This window comes from Gallinula chloropus (genome assembly GCF_964237585.1).
Source record: "Gallinula chloropus genome assembly, chromosome: 13".
Taxonomy (NCBI): Eukaryota; Metazoa; Chordata; class Aves; order Gruiformes; family Rallidae; genus Gallinula; species Gallinula chloropus.
Window position 1 is genome coordinate 14,200,038 of NC_140098.1, and position 25,275 is coordinate 14,225,312.

Below are 25,275 nucleotides of genomic sequence, written 5' to 3' on the forward strand. Positions count from 1 at the left end.
GGCTGAGGGCTGGGGTCGGTGTGCCAGCCGGAGCCGGTGTGCCAGCCCCAGCCCGTGTGCCAGCCGGAGCTGCTGCCGCTGCCACCTCCACACAACTGACTCAAGCTGCAGTTCGGGAGCGGAGCCCTAAGAGGGAGACGACAAGCTCCGTTAACTGCCTCGCTGCCGGCGCCGGAGCAGAGCCCACCGGCAGGCACCGGGGCTCAGTGGGGTCCCCAGTCCCATTGGCAGTGGCAGAACAGGTACCCCTGCCCCTGGTGATCCCGTGTGACACAGCCCTCAGTCCTGTGTCCCACAGCCCTTCACCCTCCCCAGCTGCCCCCCATGGGGTGCTGAGCCCTGGCCCAGTCCCAGTCCCCAGCACAAGAATGGGGTGCCCCAAAAGTACCAGGTGCCCTCCCTGTGTGCTCCAACACCCTGTGCCCAGAGCCCCCCAGCACCCCATCCCTCAGCTGGGGGCTGTCCCACCACCCCCTACCCCCCCCATCACCCCAGCGCTGCGGTGCTGTCAGCTCAGCTTTATGAAAGATGATGTAATTAGCCCGTAGTCGGAGGGATTAAAATGCAGATGGGGCTAACGAGCGGGAGGGCACTGCGGGAGCTAATCCCCAGCCTGGGTGGCAGAAATAGGCCACCCTCCTTCCCCGCTCCTCCCGCAGCCCCAGGGAGGGACGGACATTGCAGGATGCAGGCAAGGGGCTGAGGAGGACCTAAGGCTGAGGGGCACACCTGCCCTGGCACCTGCAGCTCTTGCTCCAGCGTCAGAGCGACCTGGAGCCTGTGGAGCTGTGCTGGGCTCAGCCTCTCCCAGAGCCCTTGGCTGCAGCCAGCCAAGCGCTAAGGAACATGAGGACTCCATTACCCCAGCAGAGCAGCACAGCCGGGCGGCACCGCGGCCCCAGAACTGATTAGCCAGCAGCGGGGCTCGGCCAAGCGCTCCCTGGAGCGGGACAGACCCCAGCACCGCTGCCTGACGCGGCTCAGTGAGCCCAGGAGCACCCCCCCCCCTCCCCTACAGCCATGGGGATGGGCCTGAACCCCCAAACCCTTCTGTGGGGAGGCATGTGAGGCTGAGGCACCTTTCACTTGCAGTCAGGGAAGGCTGGAGCCTCTAATCACAGCAGCAAGGTCTCCCCAGGGCTAAACAGCGACTCTCCCAGCCTGCAGCCCTCCACGGCAGCAGCAGGGCTCTGGAGGGGCAGCACGGGGTGGCTCATTCCCTCTGCCTTGAACAGACAGCACACTCCTATTGCTACATTTTTTTCTTTTTTTTCCTTTTTTTCTTTTATTGACAGTTCAAGGGAGAACAGTTCATTTCTTCTTCTCCACATCCTGCTCTGCCGCTTCTTTGGCGCGTTTCGCGCGGATGCCGAAGAGCCGGGCGTTGGCCCGGGCCATGCGCAGGCTGGCAAAGGCCTTGAAGTTCTTCTCCTCCTCTGAGATAACACGGGCCTTCTCCCTTTTGAAGACCTAGCAGGAGAGAGCACCAGACTGTCAGGCTGCAACATCAGAGGCTCCCTGAGAGGACTGAACGCAATTAATCTCGTTACGGCTCCGGGACGCTGTGGGGAAGGGAACGTTTCTGCCATCTACAGGCCCTGCCCTTATCAGCTCTGCGCCAGGCACCTCGTTTCAGCCGGTTCCTCATTTGCTGGCGTGTGTCAGCACAAGACCAGAGTGTACAAGGAGGGGGAGAAAACCCACCAGCGACATGGAAACTGAGTCAGGGCTGCGGCACGATAGCGGCGGCGGCACCTTTTGGGAGCTGCAATGGTTTTGAGAGGTGGCAAAGTACAAGCACGAGCTCAACCCCTTCCTGAGGGGTTTTCTTCCATCCAGGGGACAGGCACCCATGAGCATCGGGCACAGGAGAACCCTCTCTGTGAAGTTCAGGCCTTAATTACACCCCTCAGAAGACAGGAGTTAATGACACTTACATTCTTGATCGGCATAACGGGTCCGGTCAGCTGAGTCGCCATCTTGAGTTCCTCAGCCTGCACAACACAGGATGAACACGTTATTAACACACAAAGACATTTAGAGCTCCTCCAGCCAGCACCCTGCTAAAAACACCCCTCAGACACAGGCACCCAGCTTGAACAGGCTCCCAACAACCACCACCGGAGGGTTAAGGCTGCCCGGTAACGAGCTGGGTGCTTCAGCAGGACATGGCAGACGCCGTGTTCTGCCTGGGTGCTGATCAGCCTGGTCGGGCCTCCAGGAGCTCTGCCAGGGGAGCTGCACTGGCTCTGCCCCAGCAGTTCGAGTTTGATACCCAGGATGTTCCTCAGTGCTTCCTCCCCAGGCTCATCCCAGCTTCCTGTGTGAGCAGGGTGCTGCACACACCCCATTCAGTTTATTTGAGATTGATTTAATTTATCTGACTGATTTTGATGGGGGTGTCCAGCTGGCTGCATCTGCACCTACGGGGTAGAGAAGCTCAAGACCCATCCCCTCTGTCCCAAAAAGCAGCTGAGGACAGCAGGCTCCACACTCTGCTTACATGGCTCAGAGCTGGACTCCAGGAGAGCTGGAGCACACCAGCTTGCTTCATGACTTGTGCCAGTCAGAGCCAAGGGAAGTCAGCAGCAACAACCCTCTCCAGCCCACCTCAGGCACAGCCTGCACTGCCCTGACTCTACCCAAGAGCCTGCCCTCCTCTCCTGGCCCCTTCCCCACCGCAGAACAGAGCTGCAGAGACTTTGCAGCCACACAGGGAAGCTCAACTAACCCACCTCGGACTGTCTGAGGCGGCTCTGCCAGGCCTGGCCTCACACTGGGGCCCACCATCCCTCCTTATGTGCATGGGAACCGTGTTTGGTACCCAGTGAGGGTGAGGGAGCCCTGGGACAGGCTGCCCAGGGGGTGTGGAGTCTCCTTCTCTGGAGAGATTCCAGCCCCATCTGGACACTGACCTGTGTGACCTGTCCCAGGGACCCTGCTTGGGCAGGGGGTTGGACCCCATGGGCTCTGGGGGTCCCTTCCAAGCCCTGTGATTCTGTTGTGTCCCCCCTAGAGAAGGGCTGCTGTGGGACACCTCTATCAGCTGGGTACTTACGGAGCTGTCTCCCTTCTTGGGCATGGCTGGCTTGCGTGGGAAGAGGATGAGCTTGGAGCGGTACTCCTTCAGCCTCTGCACGTTGGCCTGCAGCGACTCGGTGGACTTGTTGCGGCGCCGGGGATCCACTGAGATCCCAATGGTCCTGGCAAACCTTTTGTTAATGCCAGCGAGCTGAAGGGAGAGAGACAGAGAGGAGGGTGAGGGTCTGGGAGCTCCCAGTGCCACGAGGAAGGTTTGGTGCCCACCCACAGAGTGAGGGTCTGGCAAGGAGCCCCTCAAGTGCTGCACACGCAGGTGTCCAGGTGGCTACATGGACCTTATGGTCATTGTCACAGGCTGATTTCCCAAGTGTGACCCCTGAGTCAGCATCAGGGGACATGTAAACTGACAGATGTGGGATGGAGACGTCAGGAGTCCACACACAGGCAGCTCTGGTTTGGTGAGCGCTGGAGGCTCCACCACAGGGGTGGTTTTTGTAACCATCTCAAACTAGAAACCACCTCACCTTCTGTTTAAACACCAGCATCTGGGCACCACCTCGTACTCACAGAGTCACCAGGCTGGAAAAGATCATGAAGTCCAACCATTCCCATCCTGTGCTAAACCAGCTCCCTGAGCACCTCATCTCCCCTCTGTTAAACACACCCAGGGGGTGACTCAGCCCCTCCCTGGGCAGCCTGTGCCACAGCCCCACAACTCTGCCAGGGAAGAACTTTCCCCTCCCAGCTGAGCTGACCCTGCCCTGGGGCAGCTTGAGCCCATTGCCCCTTGTCCCAGCTCCTGTCCCCTGGCTGAAGAGACCATCGCCCACCTCTCTGCACCCTCCTGGCAGGTAGCTGTAGGTGGTAACTCCACCCCTACCCAAAAAGCAAAGAGAAAATAAAGCAACACAGCACTTGGCAGCCAGGAGGGAGATTTTACGGCTTCCAAGTGCTGAGCTCACCCTTAGAGATGTTTTAATTAGATACACACAGCACACGTGAGGCAGCTGCTGGCCGCCCATGCTGATCCCTGCAGGGAGGGGCTCCCACAGACCACCAGCTCCAACAGCTCAGTGCACATGGGAAGGTGATGGAGAAGCGCTTCCTGGAGGGATGGAGGGCACACAATGCTTCCCCCAGAGCACAGGGCTTCTGCAGGGGTTGCTAAACTGGCTCGTGGCTGCTCCCTCCCCCCAGCGGGTCCTGTTCCCACCCTTCTGTTGCTGATCCCTCCCTGCTTGCTCAGAAACACTCAGAGAGTTGTAGGGGTTGGAAAGGACCTCAAGAGCTGATCAGGTCCAACCCCCTGCCAGAGCAGGGTCCTCAGTGGTGAGTGTGGTTTACACCATGAAGAGGTTCACAGAGGGTCTGAAAGCTCCACGTCTGGTTTCACAATGAAAAGACATGCTGAACAGAGTGTTGGCCACCTTCCCCTCTGCCAAACAAGGGGTGTCCAGACCCAGCGAGGGCTTTACCAGCACCTGAGGCAGTGACAGCCTGAGCAGCTGTACCAACAACTAGTTTCCCAAGCAACCTGACAGCTGGCACATTGATGCTCACTGCTGCACCCCTGTTCTGGCTCCTCACAAAGAATCACAGCATTGCCTGGGCTGGAAGAGCCCCTTTAGACCACCCCAGCCTGACCCTGCCCATTCACCTCTAGCCCACGTCCACACACCCCTTAAACCCCTCCAGGGATGGTGACCCCACCACCTCCCTGGGCAGCCTGTGCCAACACCTGACAGCCCTTTCAGCAGAGAAATTCCTCCAGATATCCAACCTAAATTCCCCCTGGGGCAGTGGGAAACCATTTTTTCTGCTCCTATCACTTATCACCTGAGAGAAAAGAGCAGCCCCCACCTCTCTACACCCTCCCTGCAGGTAGTTGCAGAGATCAATGAGGTCTCCCCTCAGCCTCATTCTCTGCAGACTAAACACCCCCAGCTCCCTCAGATGCTCCTCCCAGGACTCCAGCCCCCTCCCCAGCTTCATCACCCTCCTCTGGACTCGCTCCAGGTCTCAATGACCTTGTAGTGAGGGGCCCAAAACTGGACACAGCACTGGAGGTGCAGCCTCACCAGAGAGGAGTACAACAGGACTACACCCCTGCCCTGCTCCTGCTGGCCACGCTGGGTGTGACACAAGCCAGGATGCCATTAGCCTTCTTGGCCACCCAGGCACACTGCTGGCTCATGGTCACTCTACAGTCACCCAACACCCTCAAGACTTCTCCCCCAGGCAGCTCTCCAGCCACTTTGCTCCAGGGTTGTTGTGACCAGACCCAGCACTCAGCCTTGGCCCCTCAACAGCCTCTGCCCATCACTTCAGCCCACCCAGATCCCTCCACAGAGCCTTCCAGCACATCCACACCCCCACACAATTTGGTGTGCACTCGATCCCCGCACCCAGCTCATTAACAGATGTTAAAGAGGATGGGCCCCAGCACAGAGCCCTGGGGACACCACTGGTGACCTGCCACCAGCTGGACTTCAGCTCCACTCACAACCAGCAGAGGCACAGCCAGGGCTTCAGCAACCCCACACCAGACGCCTGTCTACATGCTGGGGAACAGGGTGAGCCTGAGCTCAGAGCTGGTTTCAGCAGGCTGGGCTCAGCGCCCTGTACTTACTTTAAGCTCCTCCAGGCTGAAGCCTCTCCCAGCACGCACTTTTTTGTGGTATCTGATGGTCGGACACCTCACTATGGGCCGGATGGGCCCAGCCACGGGCCGGGGAGCGATGCGGCGAGCCTTTGCCTGCCGGGCCTTCCTCCTGGAGGGGAAGGGGGGCAGGGGTCAGGACACGGCGCTGCTGGCAGACACTCCCCTCCTCGCTGCCGGGTGATGCAGGGCAGCCCCGGGGATGTCTCGGGAGTAACCCCCCGACCCCCGGCCCGGCTGCAGTCATCAGACAAGCAAGGGTTCGAGGGAATCATCACGGCGGTGCAGCGATTCCGGAGATCTCTCATCACTTGACTGCAGCTGGAGGGGCCCGGCCACGGTCGTAGAACCCCCCCGCTCCAGAACGAGCCCCCCCAACCCCCCTCCCGGCCGCGTTCCCGGCGCCTTTAACGCGCGGGGTTGGGGAAATAAACGGGGAGTTCATCTCCCTGCGCGGCCCGGGACAGGAGCCCGAGGCAGCCGGGCCGCGGGCACTCACCGGCGGATCTTGCGGGCGGGCTGGTTGAACCAGGTGGCCACTCGCCGCTGCCAGTCCTTGTGGAAGTGGGGCTTCAAGATCATGCCATTGCGGCTGGGCGCCATGGCTGCTGCTGCTGCTGCGGCCTGCGGACACGGACGGGGCTAAGGGCGGCCGCCGGGGACACCGAACCCGCCGGGGCCTACCCGCTGGAGATGCGGCCCTAGGCCCCTCCCCGGCCCCCGCTGCTCCCGCCGCCGCGCGGGCCCGGGCTCCCCGCCAGCCCCCCATCCGCGCCCGGGCACGGCCCTCCCGCAGCCCGCAGCCCCCGCGCGGGGCTCCGAGCGGCCCTGGGCACGGCCCGGGCCGGGGGGCAGCCCCCGGCGGGCGGATGGCGGCGGATGGAGCCCCCGCGGCCCCGGCTGCGCCCCGACTCACCTCCCGCTACCGCCGATGGCAGACCGGAAAAGGAAGCGGCGGCCTCCCAGCACGCCGGAAGTGCGGCAGCGCCGGCCAATGGGCAGCGCCGCAGGAACGGCTCCGGGAGGGCGCCGGAAGTGCCCCGAGGCGGCTTCACCGCGCCCGTAGTAAAGATGGCCGCCAGCTTAAAGGGGCCCGCGGCTTATTCACACGTGGGCACAGTGCTCAGCTGGGATGGGGGGAGCGGGAGACACAAACAGGGGTGCGGGGAACCCTAAATAAGCGGGGGGCAGGAGCAGCCCCAAGGCAGAGGAGGGCAGGGGGGTCAGAGAGGTCTCTGCAAGTCCCCATCTCTGCCCTGAATTCCCGTGTCAGCCCCCAGGGTGCTTCATCCCCCGCGGCAGCAAACCAGGAGGTGAGGGGGAGGAGGATGAGACCGCTGGAGCCTTCAGCCCCTGACAGCCTGGGGAGGGTCCCCAGGGTGGTGCCAGGCAGCCCCGGTGCAACACTGTGCCAGGACAGGGCCCTGCACAACACCCGCCCCCAGTGCAGCAGGGGAAGGAGCAGCTCTGGGCACTGGGGGGGCTGGGGGAGCAGGGGGCTGGGGGCTAAAGGCTGCCCCGGCTCTTCCAGGTTACAGCCAAGCCTCAAGCCCATTGTCTTTCCAGAAGGATTAACCCAGGCAGAGCACAGCAGGCACCAGCTGGCATGTTAATGCTTTCCCCACGCACCACCCATCAACCACCTCACAGCAGCTTGTTCTGGGAGAGCCACGAGGATGAGGACCAGAGAACTTGAGTTGCCCTGAGCTTCTCTCCAGCTCCAAGCCAGCAGTGCTGCCAGTTTCCCACCATGGAACTGGGAACTGCGCCCTGCAACGCTGCTTTCCAGCATCACACTGTGTCCTACACACAGGTTGTTCCCCCAAACACAAGTTCCTGGCCAGGGAGAAGACAGACCTCAGCCAGGAGCAGCCTCCCATGTGCCACACACATCCACATCCAGACACATTTACCCCCACAGAACACACTGTGGACAGTTTATTGAAGCAAACTGGTTTTCAGGTTCTGTTTTACAGGACTGCAGCACCTCTCTGCCTTGCAGGGGTCTCACTGCACTGACCACTCTGGCTCTGCTGTGTCATACAGCGCAGAGAGAGGCACTGAGAGGGACCACACAGCATCTGTCACCTTCAGAGCACACACACTGCTTCTGTCTGTGAGGAGTTTCCAGCAGATTAGCCTTACCTGACTCCTAATCACTGCTGCCCCTGCTGGGAATCAATCTGAAAATCCTAAGGAGCCCTCCCTGCAGGGAGAAGCTCGTTAGGAGCCAGCCTGGCCAGCCCTTCAGTTTGTGGGTGCAGCAGTTCCCTGGCTCACTGTCTTCCATCCTGGAGCTGGAAAGGATGTGTGTCCAAGAGAAGCCTCTGGAGTCCTCCTGTTCCTCACTGGGAGCGGGTTTCATACTGGTCTCAGGCGTGGCTCCTCCTCCTCCTCGTGGTTTGGTGGCTGGGGGGGCATTTCTTCATCCCTGGTGTCCTGCTTGTCCCTCTCTGCTTGGAGCCAGCTCTGAGGAGCTATCATTTTCTTTGGCCCATAGGGTGGAGGCCCAATCAGAGCTTCAATGTCATCATAATTAATCACTTCTTTCTCCAGGAGGGCATTGGAGAGCTAGAACGGATAAACAAGGCATGGTGAGGGGCAGGGGGGTGAGAACAGCCTCTCTGAACCCATCCCAACTCCACCAGCTCAGCTCAGAGCCCAGCACTGCAGCCCAGGAGGAGGAGACCCTTCTGTACCGCAGCCACGGGGACCCCAAGCCCATACAGAGCTGTCTGGGCTGCCCCCACCTTTCCCAAGAGCATTTCAGGCCAGGAATGTGTAGCATGGCCAGAGGGAATAAAGCAGGATCTAGGGAATGATGTGCTGAGTCTGAACTCCAGCAGCCAGCAGAGAAGCACCTTCCTGCCACTGCTCCTCCAGCCCTCAGCTGCCAGCATGGCCAGAGCCTGAGCCCCAGCCCTCCCCTGTAACACAGGGGTAACAGAGGGTAGCAGAAGCACCTCTCCAAAAAGTTCTCTGGCCCCTCCAGCAGCAGCAGGCAGCCAGCAAACCCAGAACAGCTCCATCCTGCTGACCAGACCTGGCTCACTGGCCTGGCAACTGAAACATTGGCTCTGGAACATTGGTTCACTGGGCACCCTTGTGTAGCTCCAGGCCTGGAGGTTGGTGTCCCTGCCTGTGGCAGGGGGTTGGAGCTCTGTGCTCCTTGGGGTCCCTCCCAACCCAGACCAGGCTGGGATTCTATGATTCTATGATATTCTGCCACCCAAGTCAGAAGCTGTCCCCACAGATCCTGTACAGGACCTGGATGAGCTCTTCCTGCCTCTTCAGGCCTCACAAAGCCTGTCTGCTTTCCAGGAAACCACAGAACCAGAGGACAGCAGAGAAGGGCAGGTGAGGGAAACAAATCCTGGCTCCCATCGCTTCCACAGAGCGCTCCTCCTCCTCCTCCTCCTCCTCCTCCCTGCAGATCCCAGCTGGTGTCGGCAGGCAGACTCACTCCCTGCCGGAAGAGGCAGCTCCTCATCCAGGGGACAGGCAGTAAACAGTCTCCTGTTTACTGCAGGAGTTGGGCTCCTCCCCATCAGAAGGACAGTGAGGTCCTGGAGCGAGTCCAGAGAAGGGCAACCAAGCTGGGGAAGGGGCTGGAGGGCAAATCCTCTGAGGAGCAGCTGAGGGAGCTGGGGGTGTTGAGCCTGGAGAAGAGGAGGCTGAGGGGAGACCTTCTCCCCACCTCCCCTGCCCTGCCAGGAGGGTGCAGAGAGGTGGGCGATGGTCTCTTCAGCCAGGGGACAGGAGCTGGGACAAGGGGCAATGGGCTCAAGCTGCCCCAGGGCAGGGTCAGCTCAGCTGGGAGGGCAAAGTTCTTCCCTGGCAGAGTTGTGGGGCTGTGGCACAGGCTGCCCAGGGAGGGGCTGAGTCACCCCCTGGGGGTGTTTAAAAAATAGGGTAGATGAGGTACTTGGGGATCTGGTTTAGCTTAGGATGGGAATGGTTGGACTGGATGATCTTAAAGGTCTTTTCCAGCCTGGTGATTCTGTCTCCTGTTCACAACATGAGCCCTGGCACTCCCATGAGACTCTTCAGAGCCAGAGACATCACCACAGCCGAGCTGTGCAGCACCCAGAGCAGCAAGACAAAAAACCCACATTAAAAAAACAAAGCAAGGCCAACAAACATCCCCTGGGAACCCCAACTTACTGTCTGCAGCTTGTCCCTGTTCTCCAGTAAGAGTTTCTCTGTGCGTCTGTATGCCTGAGCCACCAGCACTTTGGCTTCCTACAGGAGAGAAACAAGAGGAGATGTGGAGTGGATAAACACAGAGGGCACTGAGGGCTGGAGTCTGCAACCCCAACCAGGCAGAAAGCAGATCCCATCAACAGAAAAGACAGAGAAACCATTTGGAAAGGCTGAGGGAGTGTTCATGATTAGCTGGGCTGGTTCAGCCTGGAGAAGAGAAGAGAAGGCTGTGGGGGGACCTCACTGCAGCCTTCCAGTCCCTGAAGGGAGCAGAGGAACAGGAGGGGAATCAGCTTGTTAAAGGGCAGAGACTGGCAGGACAAGGGGGATGGAGTGAAGCTGGAGGAGGGAAGGGTGAGAGAAGATATTAGGGGGAAGTTCTTTGAGAGAGAGAGTGGTGAGGGGCTGGAAGGGGCTGCCCAGAGAGGGGGTGGGTGCCCCATCCCTGGGGGTGTTCAAGGCCAGGTTGGTTGGGGCCCTGGGCACCCTTGTGTAGCTCCAGGCCTGGAGGTTGGTGTCCCTGCCTGTGGCAGGGGGTTGGAGCTCTGTGACCCTTGGGGTCCCTTCCAACCCAGACCAGTCTATGATTCTATGATAAGAAGCATAAACTCCTGCACAACTCTTTGGTGGAACCCTGGCTGATGGGAAGAGCAGGCTAATGAGGGAGGCTGCTAAGAGCCAAGGATGCAGCTCAGCTCAAATCCCAGGGAGGCATAACACAGCCCTCCTGAACACTGTCATTGTTATTTCCAGCTATCTGGCTTTAAAGCAATGTGTTTTTTTCTTTATTTCCCCCCCAGTAATGAAGCCAAATCTCCTGTCAGAGCAGGGTAATGCTTTTCAGTCAGCCTGAGCCATCATTCCAGTCGGATAGCTTCCCAGATCAAGGAGTTGGAGACATCTAAATCCTGCAGTTGAGAATTTAAGACACAGGTTTCTTGTAATCTAAGCACTGCACAGCCAAGCTTGGATACACACAGGACTCCTGAGGGCCTGGAGAGGCTTCAGGCAGCAGAATCCTTCTCTAGCTGGGTGTGTGTCTGCAATCCTGCCCCTCAACTCTACCCAAATTACTCCTCCTTCCCCTGCAAAGTTTTTCTCCTGCTTGCCATACATCCCACTTGCATTTCTTGTCTCCCACTCAGAAGCTCACTGGGGTCTTGTCCACACTGGAACCTGGACAGCAGCTTTTGTTTTGTGCTTATTTCAGAGCCTCTCACCACAGCTTCAGGCAGCACAGGCTCAACTCAGAGCTCCAAGTGATTCTGCCTGATCTTCATGTCTCACTGCAAAGTCCTAACTCACCCTCGTAGGCTATGTAAGCACTCAGCTTGTGAAGTTTACTACTTAAGTGCTAACAGGAAAACACTAATTGCCTGGGTATGAGTTACTAGCTTTGTTTTCCCCCCACTGAGCTGCAGGAAGGAAAGGACAGACAGACACACGTAACCATGGGCAGCCTTACATGGTCCATCATCTGCTGCAGGCCCTGGCTGAAAGGGCGCCGACCGATTCCAGCTGCGCTCTCCGGGTCCGGGAAGGAGACCTGCCCAATGCTGGGCACCATCCCATACTGCTTCACCATGGAGTAGGCTATCTTGGTCACCTTCTTCAGGTCATCCTGTGCTCCTGGGAGGGACAGACAGACAGACAGAGCTCCAAGCTGAGCCAAGAGGTGCACATCCTGCATAAACACGCACTCTGCTGGCGGAGAGACCAGAGGACACACAGAAGCTCCTGGTGATGAGCACTCTGCCCACCTAAGGATCTCTCTACACCCACTGCAGGACCCATGTGCACCAGCAGATGTGGGACTGTTGGAGAGGGGTCAGAGGAGCCACAAAGATGATCAGAGGGCTGGAACAGCTCCCCTATGGAGAGAGGCTGAGGGACCTGGGCTGGGTCAGCTTACAGAAGAGAAGGCTGTGGGGGTACCTCACTGCAGCCTCCCAGTCCCTGAAGGGAGCAGAGGAACAGGAGGGGAATCAGCTTGTTAAAGGGCAGAGACTGGCAGGACAAGGGGGCTGGAGTGAAGCTGGAGGAGGGAAGGATGAAATGAGATGTTAGGGGGAAGCTCTTTCCAGAGAGAGTGGTGAGGGGCTGGAAGGGGCTGCCCAGAGAGGGGGTGGGTGCCCCATCCCTGGGGGTGTTCAAGGCCAGTTTGGCTGGGGCCCTGGGCAACCTTGTGTAGCTCCAGGCCTGGAGGTTGGTGTCCCTGCCTGTGGCAGGGAGTTGGAGCTCTGTGACCCTTGGGGTCCCTCCCAACCCAGCCAGTCTGGGATTCTATTGCTCCTTCCCTCTTCCCGTTGCTCTGAGCACCCATAGGCAGAGCAGGTGCTGGTGTTCAGGCTCTCTCAGCACCACCTCCTCCTGCCCGTGCCAGGGTCTGGCTCCTCACCTGTAGTGACTTTGTTGAAGGTGATGGCCTCAGACACTCTGCCCCCCAGGGCCATGCACATCCTCTCCAGCAGCTGCTCCCTGGTGAAGAGGTACTGCTCCCTCGGAAGGATCTGAGCGAAGCCGAGCGCCGCGTTGGTTCGGGGGGCTATGGAAACCTGCAACACAGAGCAGCTCCTCAGGTCAGGCAGCCAAAGAGCTCCCAGCTACAGCAGAGGGACAAGGGGAAGGAGTTCAGCATTCCCAGGGTCACTTGTTGAAAGCTGGGGGGCAGGCTGACCTACAGGCACGGCCAAGGATGGCAGCGTGTCAGTGTTCCTGTACAGAAGGCTCTGCCTCCACAGCTACAGATGCTGCTTTTCTGGGCAAGAAATGGAAAGGAAACAGCCCTGAACAGCAAGCCAGTGAACTCCTGACATTTAGGAGCTGCTTTGGAAGGGGTAAGACAAACAGAGTTCACTCTGCTGTGTCCCAGAATCACTGAGACTACCTGGAAAAGGATTGGGTGCCTTCAGAATAGTAAGAGCCATTTCCCCCATCCATTAAATGAGAATAATTAACAGTAGCTCAGCTTATACAACAGTTCATTCAGAGTGGGTTTGTGAGCCAAGGAGCTGTTGCCCTTGTTGTTTCCACTGCCCACCTCCCTGCAGGCTTTTGGAGGAGATGTGCATGGGAGGGAACACAGGCTGGGTGCTACAGGAGGCTTTTCCCTAGAGATGGGCTTCAGCCAGACAAACTGCCAGGTGAGCCAAGCTGAAACACACATCTTTTCCACCAGGATCAAGGGCAGCTTCCCTGGCTGCAACACCCAGTCCAGCCATGGCAGAGGAAGAGATCACACACAAATACAGAGGGAGCAGCACTTTGTGCCTGGAGGTGTGTGAATGGAGCAGCATCAACAGGAGACTGGATTGCTCACAACAGCCTCACAGTTGGGTTTGAACTGCAAGGCCTCTCCTGTAGCTGGTTCATCAGCTTTTGCATCCAGATCTGGGCTCCCTGGGATCAAAAAGCCAGGGATCTTCTGGAGAGAGTCCAGAGGAGGGACAGAGATGGTTAAAGGCCCAGAGCATCTCCCCTGTGAGGAAAGGCTGAGTGAGCTGGGGCTGTTCAGCCTGGAGAGAAGCAGCCTGAGAGGGGACCTTATTAATGTTTATCAATATCTTAAGTATGGGATGCAGGGGGAATGGCCAGCCCCTTTTCAGTGGTCTGTAGAGACAGGACAAGGGGCAATGGCTGCAAGTTAGAGCATAGAAAGTTCTGCACCAATCTGGGGAAGAACTTCTTCCTGGTGAGGGTGAGGGAGCCCTGGGACAGGCTGCCCAGGGGGTGTGGAGTCTCCTTCTCTGGAGAGATTCCAGCCCCATCTGGACACCGACCTGTGTGCCCTGTCCCAGGGACCCTGCTTGGGCAGGGGGTTGGACCCCATGGGCTCTGGAGGTCCCTTCCAACCCCTGTGATTCTGTGGTTCTGTGATTTGCACCATTGCTGTCACGAACAGAGCAGAATAATAGCTTTCTCCACAGTGTATTCACTATGGAGGCCAGGCAGAATTCAACCTGAGTCCTGTGGAGCTTTCAGTGTGTCTTCAAAGGGCTCTCTTCCCACTCAGCAGGGCTTCATTACCTTCATCACAGCCTCAGTGTGCTCCAGCAGCCAGCCAACCAAGGCGTGACCCGACTCGTGGAACGCCACAACCTTCCTCTCTTCTGGTGACAAGATCTTACTTCTTTTGGCAGTGCCTACAGGAACAACAGGCATGGAGAGCTGTAAGCAGCAGGGCACAGTCTCAGACAGCATGCACAGTCTGTGGCTGAACAGCCAGCAAGCTGCTCCAGCTAGGGAGCAGCAAGTAAAACCACCTTCAGCTACACACTGCAGGGAGAGATGCTCTCTGCTCCTGCAGCAGAAAACAATCCTTGCTTGGATTCCTTCAAAACACTGGCAGAAACACCCCCCTCCAGCCCCTTACAACAGACTTAATCATTACACAAATGATTTACCATTTGATGAGACCACAGTGCCAAAACACAGAGCTCTGCTCTGCTCCCAGCTCTGCCAGAGGCACGTTACACCAACACCTCTGCTCAGGGCCAGAGCTGCAACAAGTTTCTACCCAAACCCAACACAACCCCAACCAGAGACCAGCTAGGACATCAGGCCCCCTTTTGGGGGAGCACCAGGCCCCCTTTTGGGGGAGCACCAGGCCCCCTTTTGGGGGAGCACCAGGCCCCCTTTTGCTATACAGTCTTCCAGTCCCTTAGGCAGGACAAGAGAGAAGCAAGATGCTGCATTATAGATAAGAGAGGTCCCAGATGAGATTCTTGTGCATTATGAGTGTTCAGAGTGGCAAAAGACCAAGAGTATACACAAAACCATCTGTCTCCAGCCCCTGGAACTGTCTCTGACTGCACATGGCATGCTTCATGTGAGCTTGCTCCCAGGCTCCAGAGAAGCAGCAAATGAAGCCATATCTCCCACTTAATACTTCCTCCAAAAAAGGTGATTTTTGAAGTGCCCATTTTCCGACCCGCTGGTCCCTATCACAGAGAAAAGTCCAAGTAGGGTTTAAAAAGCAGCAGCTGAATGGAAGTAAAACTTAAAAACCCTGTTAACTACAGGCTACCCAGCACCTCCAGCACCCACCTCAGCTCCACATGCTGGGTGCAAAGAGGCAGCCACACTTTATGCTGCTGTCTCCACACAGCACCAGGAGCAGTGAGGGGGTAAAGCAGCGCCAGGAGCAGCGTTACCCCAAGGCTTGCTTGATGCCTTGGAAAGCAATATTCTACTAACATGAATTTTTAAACAAAGTTAAGAGCTTTATTAAACAAGGGAACAGCCAAATGAGTGTGGCAGATCTTGTACAATCACTGCTCAGGGGCTCTGGAAAGCACCGTGCCCAGCAAGGAGCGATGGGCTGCGGCAGGGGAATGGCAACGGTCTTGATTCTGGGCAGTCGGTCCCCAACCCTCCCTTCAGCAGGGTGTGTGCATGTGTCTGCTTGATCCTTCCACAGAAAGGATGTGCACACACTCCACACACTTCATTTTTGGGAGCATTCCTTCCTCAGCCCAAGGAGAGAGCGGGCTGTACTCTTCACAACAGCACACAGCCTGCCTGCAAAGATGATGTCTGTCCCCACGTAAGAGTAATATCCAGGCAGGAATGTTCTCCTAGGACCTGTACTGACCACATACATGAGACAAACAACCCAGGAGACAACCCTGGTGCATCTTTGCTGGCCCTACACAGCATCCACAAGCGCCACCAAGAAGACAGGCTCCAGTGAAGACAATTCCTAACAGCCTTGGTGTGCTCAGAGGGTTCCTTCCCTCCCTCCCTCCCTCCCAGGAGACCTGACTTAGTGACTGCTTTCTGCTTCCAAACTAAAAACACAATGGGGACTACCACAGAGAGAAGTTCTTGCTCCTCCCTTACAGCAGCACAAAGCTCTAAGGCCGACAGAGCCTCTGGACTTGCAGAGTTCTCTTTTGATTCCACGCCGCTCTTATTAAAACCAGCAGCTCGTAATGGAAAGCACAGGGATGGCTCCTTTCTGTCAAGAAAAGCTTTTGTAGCAACTGAAATGCCCACTGGATTGTGAAACCCAGAAGTGTTCCTATCAACCAGCAAGGGTTCATTTCATACATGGGCCTGGGGCTGTGTGTTTGGGGGTCTACAGAAACTAGCCAGGCCCTGCTAACACAACAGAGTCCATCCAAGCCACAGAAGGACTTTAGGGCCTCCTACACATCACAGAGCCACAGTGAAACTGCTGAAGCCCAGGCCCTGCTGACACCCCACCACATTAATCCCAGATTTTCCTTCTGCTGCACATCCCCTGGGGCCTTACTTGCTTTTTGCCTTAATTTCCAAATCTGGGGACGAAGGGGAGGGTGGAACACAGGAAGAACAGCCAAGTGATCCCTACAAGCTCTGAGCTCTCTCCACTGAGGATGGGGGATGAGGACTTGTGTTACAGCTACAATCAGCTCCCTGTCTGCTCCTGGGAGCTGCTGGGATGAGGAATTCTGTGTTACAGCTCCCTGTCTGCTCCTGGGAGCTGCTGGGATGAGGAATTCTGTGTTACAGCTCCCTGTCTGCTCCTGGGAGCTGCTGGGAATGGGCTTCATGTGAGCGTGGCCACAGTTACCCAAACCACCCCAAGGGTTTTGTTTTTAAGAGGCAGGTGGAGCTGTCAGGAATTCTCTCCCAAAATCCTCTCTCAAATGAGGCATTGTTTAGGCATTTTCTGGTGAAGTAAACAGTCCAGACCAAGTGCCAGGATCAGGAAACAACTGCCCCAGCACAAACATCCTGTTCCATGCAGTCTCCTAAGAGCAGCACAGCACGCATCCTGCTCGCCCTGGCTCAGCACCAGTGAGGGCATCACAGCCTGGATGCAGTTACGTGTCTGATTATGAAAGCCATGGCTTGGCTCCAGGGCAGTTCAACCCAAAACCAGATTCAAACCACTCAGGTGAAGTCAAGAGCTCTGGGAACACTCTTTCCCCTCTCTGCATCACGCTGCTGCAGGGAAATCTCCAGAGGTTCCTCCGCTGGCAAGTGCAGCAGCGACAGGGAAAGGCTGACAGGATGTGCTCAGAGGGAGAACAGGACTCTACTGTCTGATTCTGCCAATTCATCAAAGCCTGAACTTTGAGGCCAAAGCACCAAATCCCTCATTTCTTGCTGTTGAGGATGTGTAGCCTATTTGCTATTCATGTTTATGTAGCAGGTGTCCAGAGCAGCAAGAAAAGCCCAGAGATACTTCCACTCTTAAATAAACCCTGAACTTCGTAAGCTAAAAGCAGCCAGAGAGATTTGGAAGTCTCCTCTTCACTGTTCTGCTACTGGCCACCTTCCCTGAGCCACAGGTAGCAGACAGAGGAAGCCAGACCTCTGAGCCATCTCAAATCACAGAATCACAAGGTTAGAAAAGACCATTAAGATCATCAAGTCCAACCATTCCCATCCTGTGCTGCCCCAGATCCCTGAGCACCTCATCTCCCCTCTGTTAAACACACCCAGGGGGTGACTCAGCCTGTGCCACAGCCCCACAACTCTGCCAGGGAAGAACTTTCCCCTCCCAGCTGAGCTGACCCTGCCCTGGGGCAGCTTGAGACCATTGCCCCTTGTCCCAGCTCCTGTCCCCTGGCTGAAGAGACCATTGCCCACCTCTCTGCACCCTCCTGGCAGGGCAGGGGAGGTGGGGAGAAGGTCTCCCCTCAGCCTCCTCTTCTCCAGGCTCAACACCCCCAGCTCCCTCAGCTGCTCCTCAGAGGATTTGCCCTCCAGCCCCTTCCCCAGCCTGGTTGCCCTTCTCTGGACTCACTCCAGGACCTCACTGTCCTTCTGATGGTGAGGAGCCCAGAACTGGACCCAGCACTCGAGGTGCAGCCTCACCAGTGCCCAGTCCAGGGGCACAATCCCCTCCCCACACCTACTGGCCACACTATTCCTGACACAAGCCAGGATGCCCTTGGCTTTCCTGGCCACCTGGGCACACTGCTGGCTCATGTTCAGCCTGCAGTCACCCAACACCCCCAGGCCCTTCTCTGCCTGACAGCTCTCCAGCCAGTCACCCCCAGCCTGTGTTGCTGCAGGGGGTTGTTGTGTCCCATGTGCAGGACTCTGCCCTTGGCCATGTTAAACCTCATCCCCTTGGTCTCAAGCCCATCGGATCTGAGGTCTTCAGGAGAGGTCTAAGGGACAGAGCAGAGTCAGGACTCATCTCTCCCCCACACACTCCCTGGAGCCTCCTCTGAGGAAACGTGGTGCAGGCTAGCAAGACAACAGGAACAGCTCACTCACCTGCTAGGACTCTTTCCACAGCGTGCTCGAAGTTCAGGGTATCGATGGATTTGTGACCCTCTCTGGCCGCGTGGAGAGCAGCTTCATTGCAGATATTCGCTATGTCAGCTCCTGCAGAGCAGAGGTTGGTTACAGGGGTTACTGGGGGTCTGTTCAGAGACAGAGGGGGCAGAAGAGGCCAGGACCAATCTGGAGAAGGACCTGAGGAAGTCAGACAGCCTGAGCTTTTTTGTGCTTTGGGAACAGAGCACAAACCTAGTTACAGGCTCACAGAATCACAGGGGTTGGGTGGGACCTCCAGAGCCCATCAGGTCCAGCCCCCTGCCAAAGCAGGGTCCCTAGGACAGGGCACACAGGTCGGTGTCCAAATGGGTCTGGAATATCTCCAGAGAGGAAAACTCCAGGGTGTTTGTGGTGGATTGGAACAATAGGACTCCCCTGGCAATGAACCCTGTGCTGCCACGCTGAGGACAGAGCTCAGCAATCAGTTACCAGGCTAAAGCCAAGGCCAGCTCACAGCAGCAGTGTGGGCAGCTGGGGCTGGCACGGGCTGTGGGCTGTTCATACAACAGCCACAACACCTCTGCTTGGAAGAGAAACAACATCTGTTCTGAGTTTGTGTGTGTGGGGGGGTGATGGTGGCAAGGGGCTGCTCGAAGAAGTCACGGAGAGGCAGCATGCTGGGGCCTGTTAGAGGGGAAGCCCAGGAAGGATATTCCAGGAACCACACATGAAGAGGACTTGGGAGCCCCTTGCTCAGCGCTGTTCAAACTCCCAGGGACCTCCCCAGGAAACAGGCCCTGTGCAGAAGCCAGGCAGAGCTGTCCAATTTCTGCTCTTAGCAACAAAGTGTATGCTACTCATTCCTCCCATGGCTTTCCTGGTAGGGTAGAGCAACTTTTAAGAGTCTTTCCCCTGAAGTGCAACATCTTGTTCTCAACAACAGCCTGGACAGGAACACGAGCAGCAGTTCCTCTGGAGAGGAATTAGGAACTCAGGCATTATAAAAGTGTATTTTCCCACCCCCACACCCTGCCAGTCCCAGAAGATTCAGGAGATTGAAATAGCCACCAACAATTGCTCATCACAGCTCCATTCACCAGGGAGCCGGTCACATTCCCATTATTTCCACAAAGATGGAGAAAGCTCAAAGGGGAAAAAAAAAACCCTTTCAGCTCAAAATACCCTGTTAAAACTACATAACCAAGGAGCTCCAGGTTGAGCTGCAGAGTGAGTGTAGAAGCAAGCAGAGCAGCCCCACTGCAGAGCCCATCGTACCGCTGAAGCCTGGAGTCAGTTCAGCAAGGTGCTGCGAGTAGAAGCTGGCGTCCTGGATCAGCTTGAGACCCTTCAGATGCTGCTCAAAGATCTCTCTTCTCTCCTGCAAAGAGCACAGCCAGTCAGAGCAGGGAGCAGATCCCCGGCAGAGGGACGGGGACGTTGCCACCAGAGGGCAGGGATGTCCTTGCAGGAGCCCTCGGAGCAGCCGGCTCACACTGGGAGCAGATGTGCTGAGGCTCAGTCTGAGTCACCACCGCTGCCTCCCTCAGGGCCACGCTCCCCTCCCCAACTTTCACTCTGATCTGCCTTTTCTCTTACTGTGAAAGCACCCTCAGGAAGCAGCTCTGCTGCCTCCACCTGCCCCCTCACACGCTGCCAATGAACACCCCAACTCCTGGCTGCTCAGCCTGTGACTCTCCCAGATGAAGATGGGGCTGAGATGATGATGGGCAGCAAGTAGCCACGAGGAGCAACTCTTTCAGCTGGCCCAGGAGGTCCCAATTAAAACACCAGGCTCAGCTGCCAGGGTTTTCCCCCTTCCTCCTCCAGGGCAGCTGCACAGCTCAGGCTTCCTGTGCCGGATTCTATCAGGCACTTGAAGTGTTTTAACTGAAATCGCTGAGGACAACAGTACAGCACAGATGGGAGAGGAAGAGCCTGTGCTGGCAGAGCAGACAGACCGCCGAGCCTACTCCCAAAACCCTGCTACAAGTGTCAACACAGCAGACGTGGAAGACTCCTAGTAAATGGATGTAAAAAGCATTCTGAAGGGGAAAATCACTAAACTGGCTGCCTGAAGGAAAATGGGGATCCTTACAAGGCTAGTGGGGACAATAAACCTACAGAACAAATGGTTCTTAAGGCACATGACAACTTAAGCTCTCACACAAGCCAACTTGCCAATTAGGGGGTTCCCAATTTCCTGAAGAGAAGATACAAACACAGTTTTGCATCTTCATGGCAAAGAGAACCTCACAGGAGCAGTCACTGCCAGAGCTTGTCCTGGAGCAGAGGCACTTAAAAGCAGTGAGCTGTCATTTCAGAGAAAAGCCACTGCACCAAGCCCCTGATTCAGAGCATCAACAAGAACACAAACCTTACCATCTCCATCTTCTCCAAGCTCAGCCTCTGCCAGGCCAGCAGAGACAGTGACACCTTAGTCATCAGCATTAGGTGGGGAGCAGGCAGGTGTGACATACCTGGAGCGTTGGAAGATCGATGAAGATGTGCCTGTCCAGCCTCCCGGGTCTCATCAAGGCGTTATCCAAGACGTCAGCACGGTTGGTGGAAGCCAGCACTATGACATGATCCGTGGTTCCCATTCCTGTAGAACAAGCAAAACCAAAGGTGAGGGTTTCCACCATCAGGGCAGGATGCAGGGAATGTTTTACCCAGCTTTAGCATGAAGCTGGGGATGTTGACAACATCCTTTGGGGCAGCTGAGGCTGAGAAAGCATCTTCAGCTAGGAGCACAGGGCAGGAAAGAACCTCCCAGGTCACCCAGGCCAGCCTCTGGCCACCATGGATACTCTGAAATTCCCTTTTCATTTACTCAATAAGCCTTGGCTTACAAGGTGGGTTTGCTTTGGGTTTATTTTCCCAAGCCTTTTGTCACATTTGGAAATTGCTCCAACTAGAAACCACAATGGAATCTATTCTGACGACTTAGGAGGTGCCGTCTCACCCCTGGCTCTAAGTCAGTTCCTTCCCTTTCAGCTCCAGGCTGCACAATGTTTGCCAGCTGAAACAGCCTTTCCCTTTCCAGTATTTCTGTGGAAAGCCCCTTCATTTACGTTTAACCCTCAGTTATGGACAGGCCACCAGGACCACCAGAGGATAGGCCACCAGGATCACCAGAGGATAGGCCACCAGGATCACCAGAGGATAGGCCACCAGGATCACCAGAGGAAGGGAGAGGCTCTCTTCTGACCAGCTCAGGTTAATGCAGGGAGGGAGGGACAGCCTCATGACCCATGGAGGGGCATGTTACAGCATGACTTGCCTCCTCACTCACCAGCACACAGGCATACTCTGGACCAGCATGAAGACCAACACGCTACAGACACGTAGGCAGACACAAGCCACAACCAGCTCTGCAGCGACACTGATGGGCACACACACCAGAGCTCAAGCCACAGAAGGTTTTGTCTCCAGGAGCATCGGGATTTACAGGCTTTGGGAGAGCAGCCAGTGATGTGGAGGCATCAAAGGCAGGCAGTTTCCCAGGGAAGCTGGAGCACTGGCTGCTGGGGAGGGCAGAAAGGGGCACGCGGTTGTGCCACTTGGGTGGGGAGCGATCAGGGTGAATCACCCAACCACACCGCTTATTTGTTACGTTCCAGCAGGTGCCCACAGGCCCCTGGGTGTGAGTCACCCCCCCTGCAGCAGATCCAGCAGCCCTGGTGTACAGCAGTTCCCAGGGAGAGGCTGCGTTAGCCCCACGTGCTTCCTGCGCTGCCAAGTCACACGCTGCTGTGGAGAGGCAGCTCCGTGCACGTCAGCCGGGCGAGTTTCAGCTCTCTCTGGCTCCACCAGAAGAGCTGCCAAATGTGTCAGGGCTCAGCAGAGAGATTAAGGTTACAGGTAAGTCAGAGGAGAGGCTTGGTCAGCTGGCGCTCCTCCTGCTCCCAGCAGGATGCTGTCTCAGTAAGCTCCAGGAGAGGATGGGGCTGGATTCTTCAGGCAGGTGTCACACTGTGCTGTGGAGCGTGGTAAATAAGTAGGGAGACTGGCAGGCCCCTGGGGGACAGCAAACTTCATCCCCACAGCAGGATGAGATGGTACAGCACATTATCTGCTTGGCGGCTGGGAAAGCTCTCTGAAAATAGGTCTGACTGCTAGAACAAATGTAGAGTCATGGAATCCCAGCCTAGGCTGGGTTAGGAGGGACCCCAAGGGTCACAGAGCACCAACCCCCTGCCACAGGTAGGGACACCAACCTCCAGGCCTGGAGCTACACAAGGTTGCCCAGGGCCCCAGCCAACCTGGCCTTGAACACCCCCAGGGATGGGGCACCCACCCCCTCTCTGGGCAGCCCCTTCCAGCCCCTCACCACTCTCTCTGCAAAGAACTTCCCCCCAATCTCTCATCTCACCCTTCCCTCCTCCAGCTTCACTCCAGCCCTCTTGTCCTGCCAGTCTCTGCCCTTTAACAAGCTGATTCCCTCCTGTTCCTCTGTTCCCTTCAGGGGACTGGGAGGCTGCAATGAGGTCCCCCTGCAGCCTCTTCTCTTCTCCAGGCTGACCCAGCCCAGCTCCCCTCTGTAGGGGAGCTGCTCCAGCCCTCTGAGCATCTCTGTGGCTCCTCTGACCCCTCTCCAGCAGCCCCACATCTTCCTTGTGTTGGGCCCCAGCTCTGGACACAGGACTCCAGCTGGGGCCTCCCCAGGGCAGAGCAGAGAGGGACAATCCCCTCCACACAACCCGCCACCGCAGCATCTGATCCCTGTTCCTGTTCCCAACGTGCAGTTCCCCGGCGTGTCACAGGCTTTGGCTTCCCCAGGGGGAAGCCTGGGGGGGGGTGTCAGCACCCAGCCCCCAGCACAGAGCAGGGGGAGCTCTGTCTGGGATGTCATGAGAAGAGCTGCTCCCAAAGCACATCCCACAGCGTGCCCTGCGCTCCCAGTCCCCAGACACCCGTCAGCCCAGCTCTGCCAGGCTCCCCTCACACCCCCTCAGAACACAGGAGATATTTGGGTCACATTCCTCTTCCGCTTGTTTGTGGTTTCTGAGGGAAGATTTACTATTCAAACCAGGCACCTGTTCTGACAAAAGACTGGAAGACATGTGTCACTCTGGTTTTAAAAACAGCTTTTGTACTTACAGGCTCCCTCCAGTCCCTCCCCTTCTCCCACCAGACTCCCAGTGCTTCCAGAACACAAAGCAAGCCGTCAGAGCAAAGGAAGCCAAGGTCTCTTGCAGGAAGAGCACTACAATTACTCCCAAACCTGCGTACCAGAATTACCCAGTCTCAAACTGCACACTCATCCCCATACAGCTCGGCATAATAGCTTCTTTCCTGGTGTCCTCATCCCTCCTCCAGCCTGCAGCGCGGGTTCCATCGAGCTCTGACCCCCTTTTTCTTCCTCTACCTTTCCTCTGAGTAATCCCAGACGAGCACACGAGCTCAACAATCGCTGCTGAGCTGGTGACTCACAGATCTACTTCTGCACACCATTTCCCCTCCATGAAATTAAGACCGAACTCGGCTCTGTAACGCTGCCTTGCAGAGCCTGAACCATCAATTTAAGCCAACAACAGCTAAAACAGAGCTCTCAACCCCCCATTTCAAGGGTTCCTCAGTACAAACACCCCCCAGTCCTCTTGGGTAGAACTGTTACCCTCCTGAAAGCACCTTATTCACCTGCATCCTATAAGCTATTTTGCCACGATGCATGAGGTGCTCCAGCATCACTTCAGCACCACGTTGGGTCAGAGGATGGTTCAGTAACACCTGCCAAGATCCCTGGGTATGAGCAGGAGCCAACAGCAAGTCCATGCCTCCTGCACTGGCCTGACAGCCCCTGCCAGCTGCCTCCTGTGTGACATTGCAAACTCCTTGGGTGGTTTTTTGGAGTGTTTGATACAGCACTTAGTGAAATGAGGGACTCAGCACATGAGCTGTATGAGACATGAATACAGAATCATAGAATTCCAGCCTGGTCTGGGTTGGAAGGGACCCCAAGGGTCACAGAGCTCCAACCCCCTGCCACAGGCAGGGACACCAACCTCCAGGCCTGGAGCTACACAAGGTTGCCCAGGGCCCCAGCCAACCTGGCCTTGAACACCCCCAGGGATGGGGCACCCACCCCCTCTCTGGGCAGCCCCTTCCAGCCCCTCACCACTCTCTCTGGAAAGAGCTTCCCCCTAATATCTCATCTCACCCTTCCTTCCTCCAGCTTCACTCCAGCCCCCTTGTTCTGCCAGTCCCTGCCCTTTTAAAATGAGTTTATATAAGTGTGAAGATAACTTGGGCACACAAGGGATTCCTGAGGTACTTACTGAGGATATTTACCTTCTAAACTCACTTTCCAACAGAGTTGCACCCTATCCTCTGCACTGAGGCTCCCCAAACCCCCCTGGGAACCACACTGTGTTCTACAGACTGGAGGAAATGTGACATTCTGGGTTTGCTGCAGAGAAGGACTGTAGGGCCTGTGAATTCCTGAGCAGACAGATGGGCCCCCAGCTCACTGCCAACCTGCTGCCAGCTCGCCCTGCAACTGTCAGGAGGAGGAGAACCCAACAGCTCTGTGTGTTACTACTGGGTGCTTCTGTCGGCACCACCTACTACAGGGCTACACCTGCGAGGAGTTCTGCCTGCTCTGAGTGTATCTACGTGCTCAGCCAAGCTGCCCAAGTCAGCAGAGGAGCTGCCTGCCTGTATTTAGGGTGATTTCTGGTACCCATGTAGTGTGTTTCAAGGGTGTTCCTCCAGCAAGCAGGTTTCTGTCTGGCTGTTTAGGACCTACTCACAGCTCGTTCCTCTCCCTCAAGGTTCGTGTGCTGAAGCAGGGAGAGGTCTGCAGTGTGCTGTGCTCCTGCTTACCACTTCTCCTCCTCCTGCAGCAAGGGCAGAGATCCAGAACTCCAGATCATCCTGTGTGCAGTACAGAGGAACATCTACCCTGTGCTGAGAGCATTCCTACAAGTCCCAGCTCCTCTCTGACTCCAGGAGTGAGCCCAGAAGGCAGCCTTGCCGTTGGACTGCAGGATGTGCTCCGCTGCAGCAGGGCTGCATCCCTGTTTCATGGCAAACATTCAGTGCAAACCCAAAGAGTTTTAACTTTTAACCCCTTTAGCAAGGTCAGGAGAAAGGGGGGGATGCTTTTACCACTTCCCATTTTTCATCTGAAGAGACAACAAGCATCCCAG

At 56.7% G+C, this 25,275-nt stretch overlaps 2 protein-coding genes across 3 annotated transcripts in view; both read right to left on the bottom strand.

The window, feature by feature from the left end:
- Positions 1 to 1,257: 1,257 nt before the first annotated feature.
- Positions 1,258 to 6,653, bottom strand: RPL13 (ribosomal protein L13). The gene is made up of 6 exons (XM_084270345.1): positions 6,618 to 6,653; positions 6,201 to 6,325; positions 5,672 to 5,813; positions 3,059 to 3,232; positions 1,938 to 1,994; positions 1,258 to 1,470 (listed from the first exon to the last, which is right to left on the bottom strand). Exons 2-6 carry the CDS (start codon positions 6,302 to 6,304, stop codon positions 1,312 to 1,314), a joined length of 636 nt encoding a protein of 211 aa, XP_084126471.1. The 5' UTR covers positions 6,305 to 6,325; positions 6,618 to 6,653; the 3' UTR covers positions 1,258 to 1,311.
- Positions 6,654 to 7,615: 962 nt separating this feature from the next.
- Positions 7,616 to 25,275, bottom strand: part of SPG7 (SPG7 matrix AAA peptidase subunit, paraplegin) — a 35,485-nt gene continuing 17,825 nt past the window's right edge. For both annotated transcript variants that reach the window (XM_084269924.1, XM_084269923.1), the window contains 8 exons: positions 20,602 to 20,726; positions 19,400 to 19,502; positions 18,122 to 18,232; positions 13,931 to 14,046; positions 12,303 to 12,459; positions 11,370 to 11,533; positions 9,866 to 9,943; positions 7,616 to 8,272 (listed from right to left, as the gene is read on the bottom strand). In XM_084269924.1, the coding sequence (XP_084126050.1) occupies positions 8,063 to 8,272; positions 9,866 to 9,943; positions 11,370 to 11,533; positions 12,303 to 12,459; positions 13,931 to 14,046; positions 18,122 to 18,232; positions 19,400 to 19,502; positions 20,602 to 20,726 (1,064 nt within the window). In that variant the 3' untranslated portion in view covers positions 7,616 to 8,062. The remainder of the gene's footprint in view (positions 8,273 to 9,865; positions 9,944 to 11,369; positions 11,534 to 12,302; positions 12,460 to 13,930; positions 14,047 to 18,121; positions 18,233 to 19,399; positions 19,503 to 20,601; positions 20,727 to 25,275) is intronic.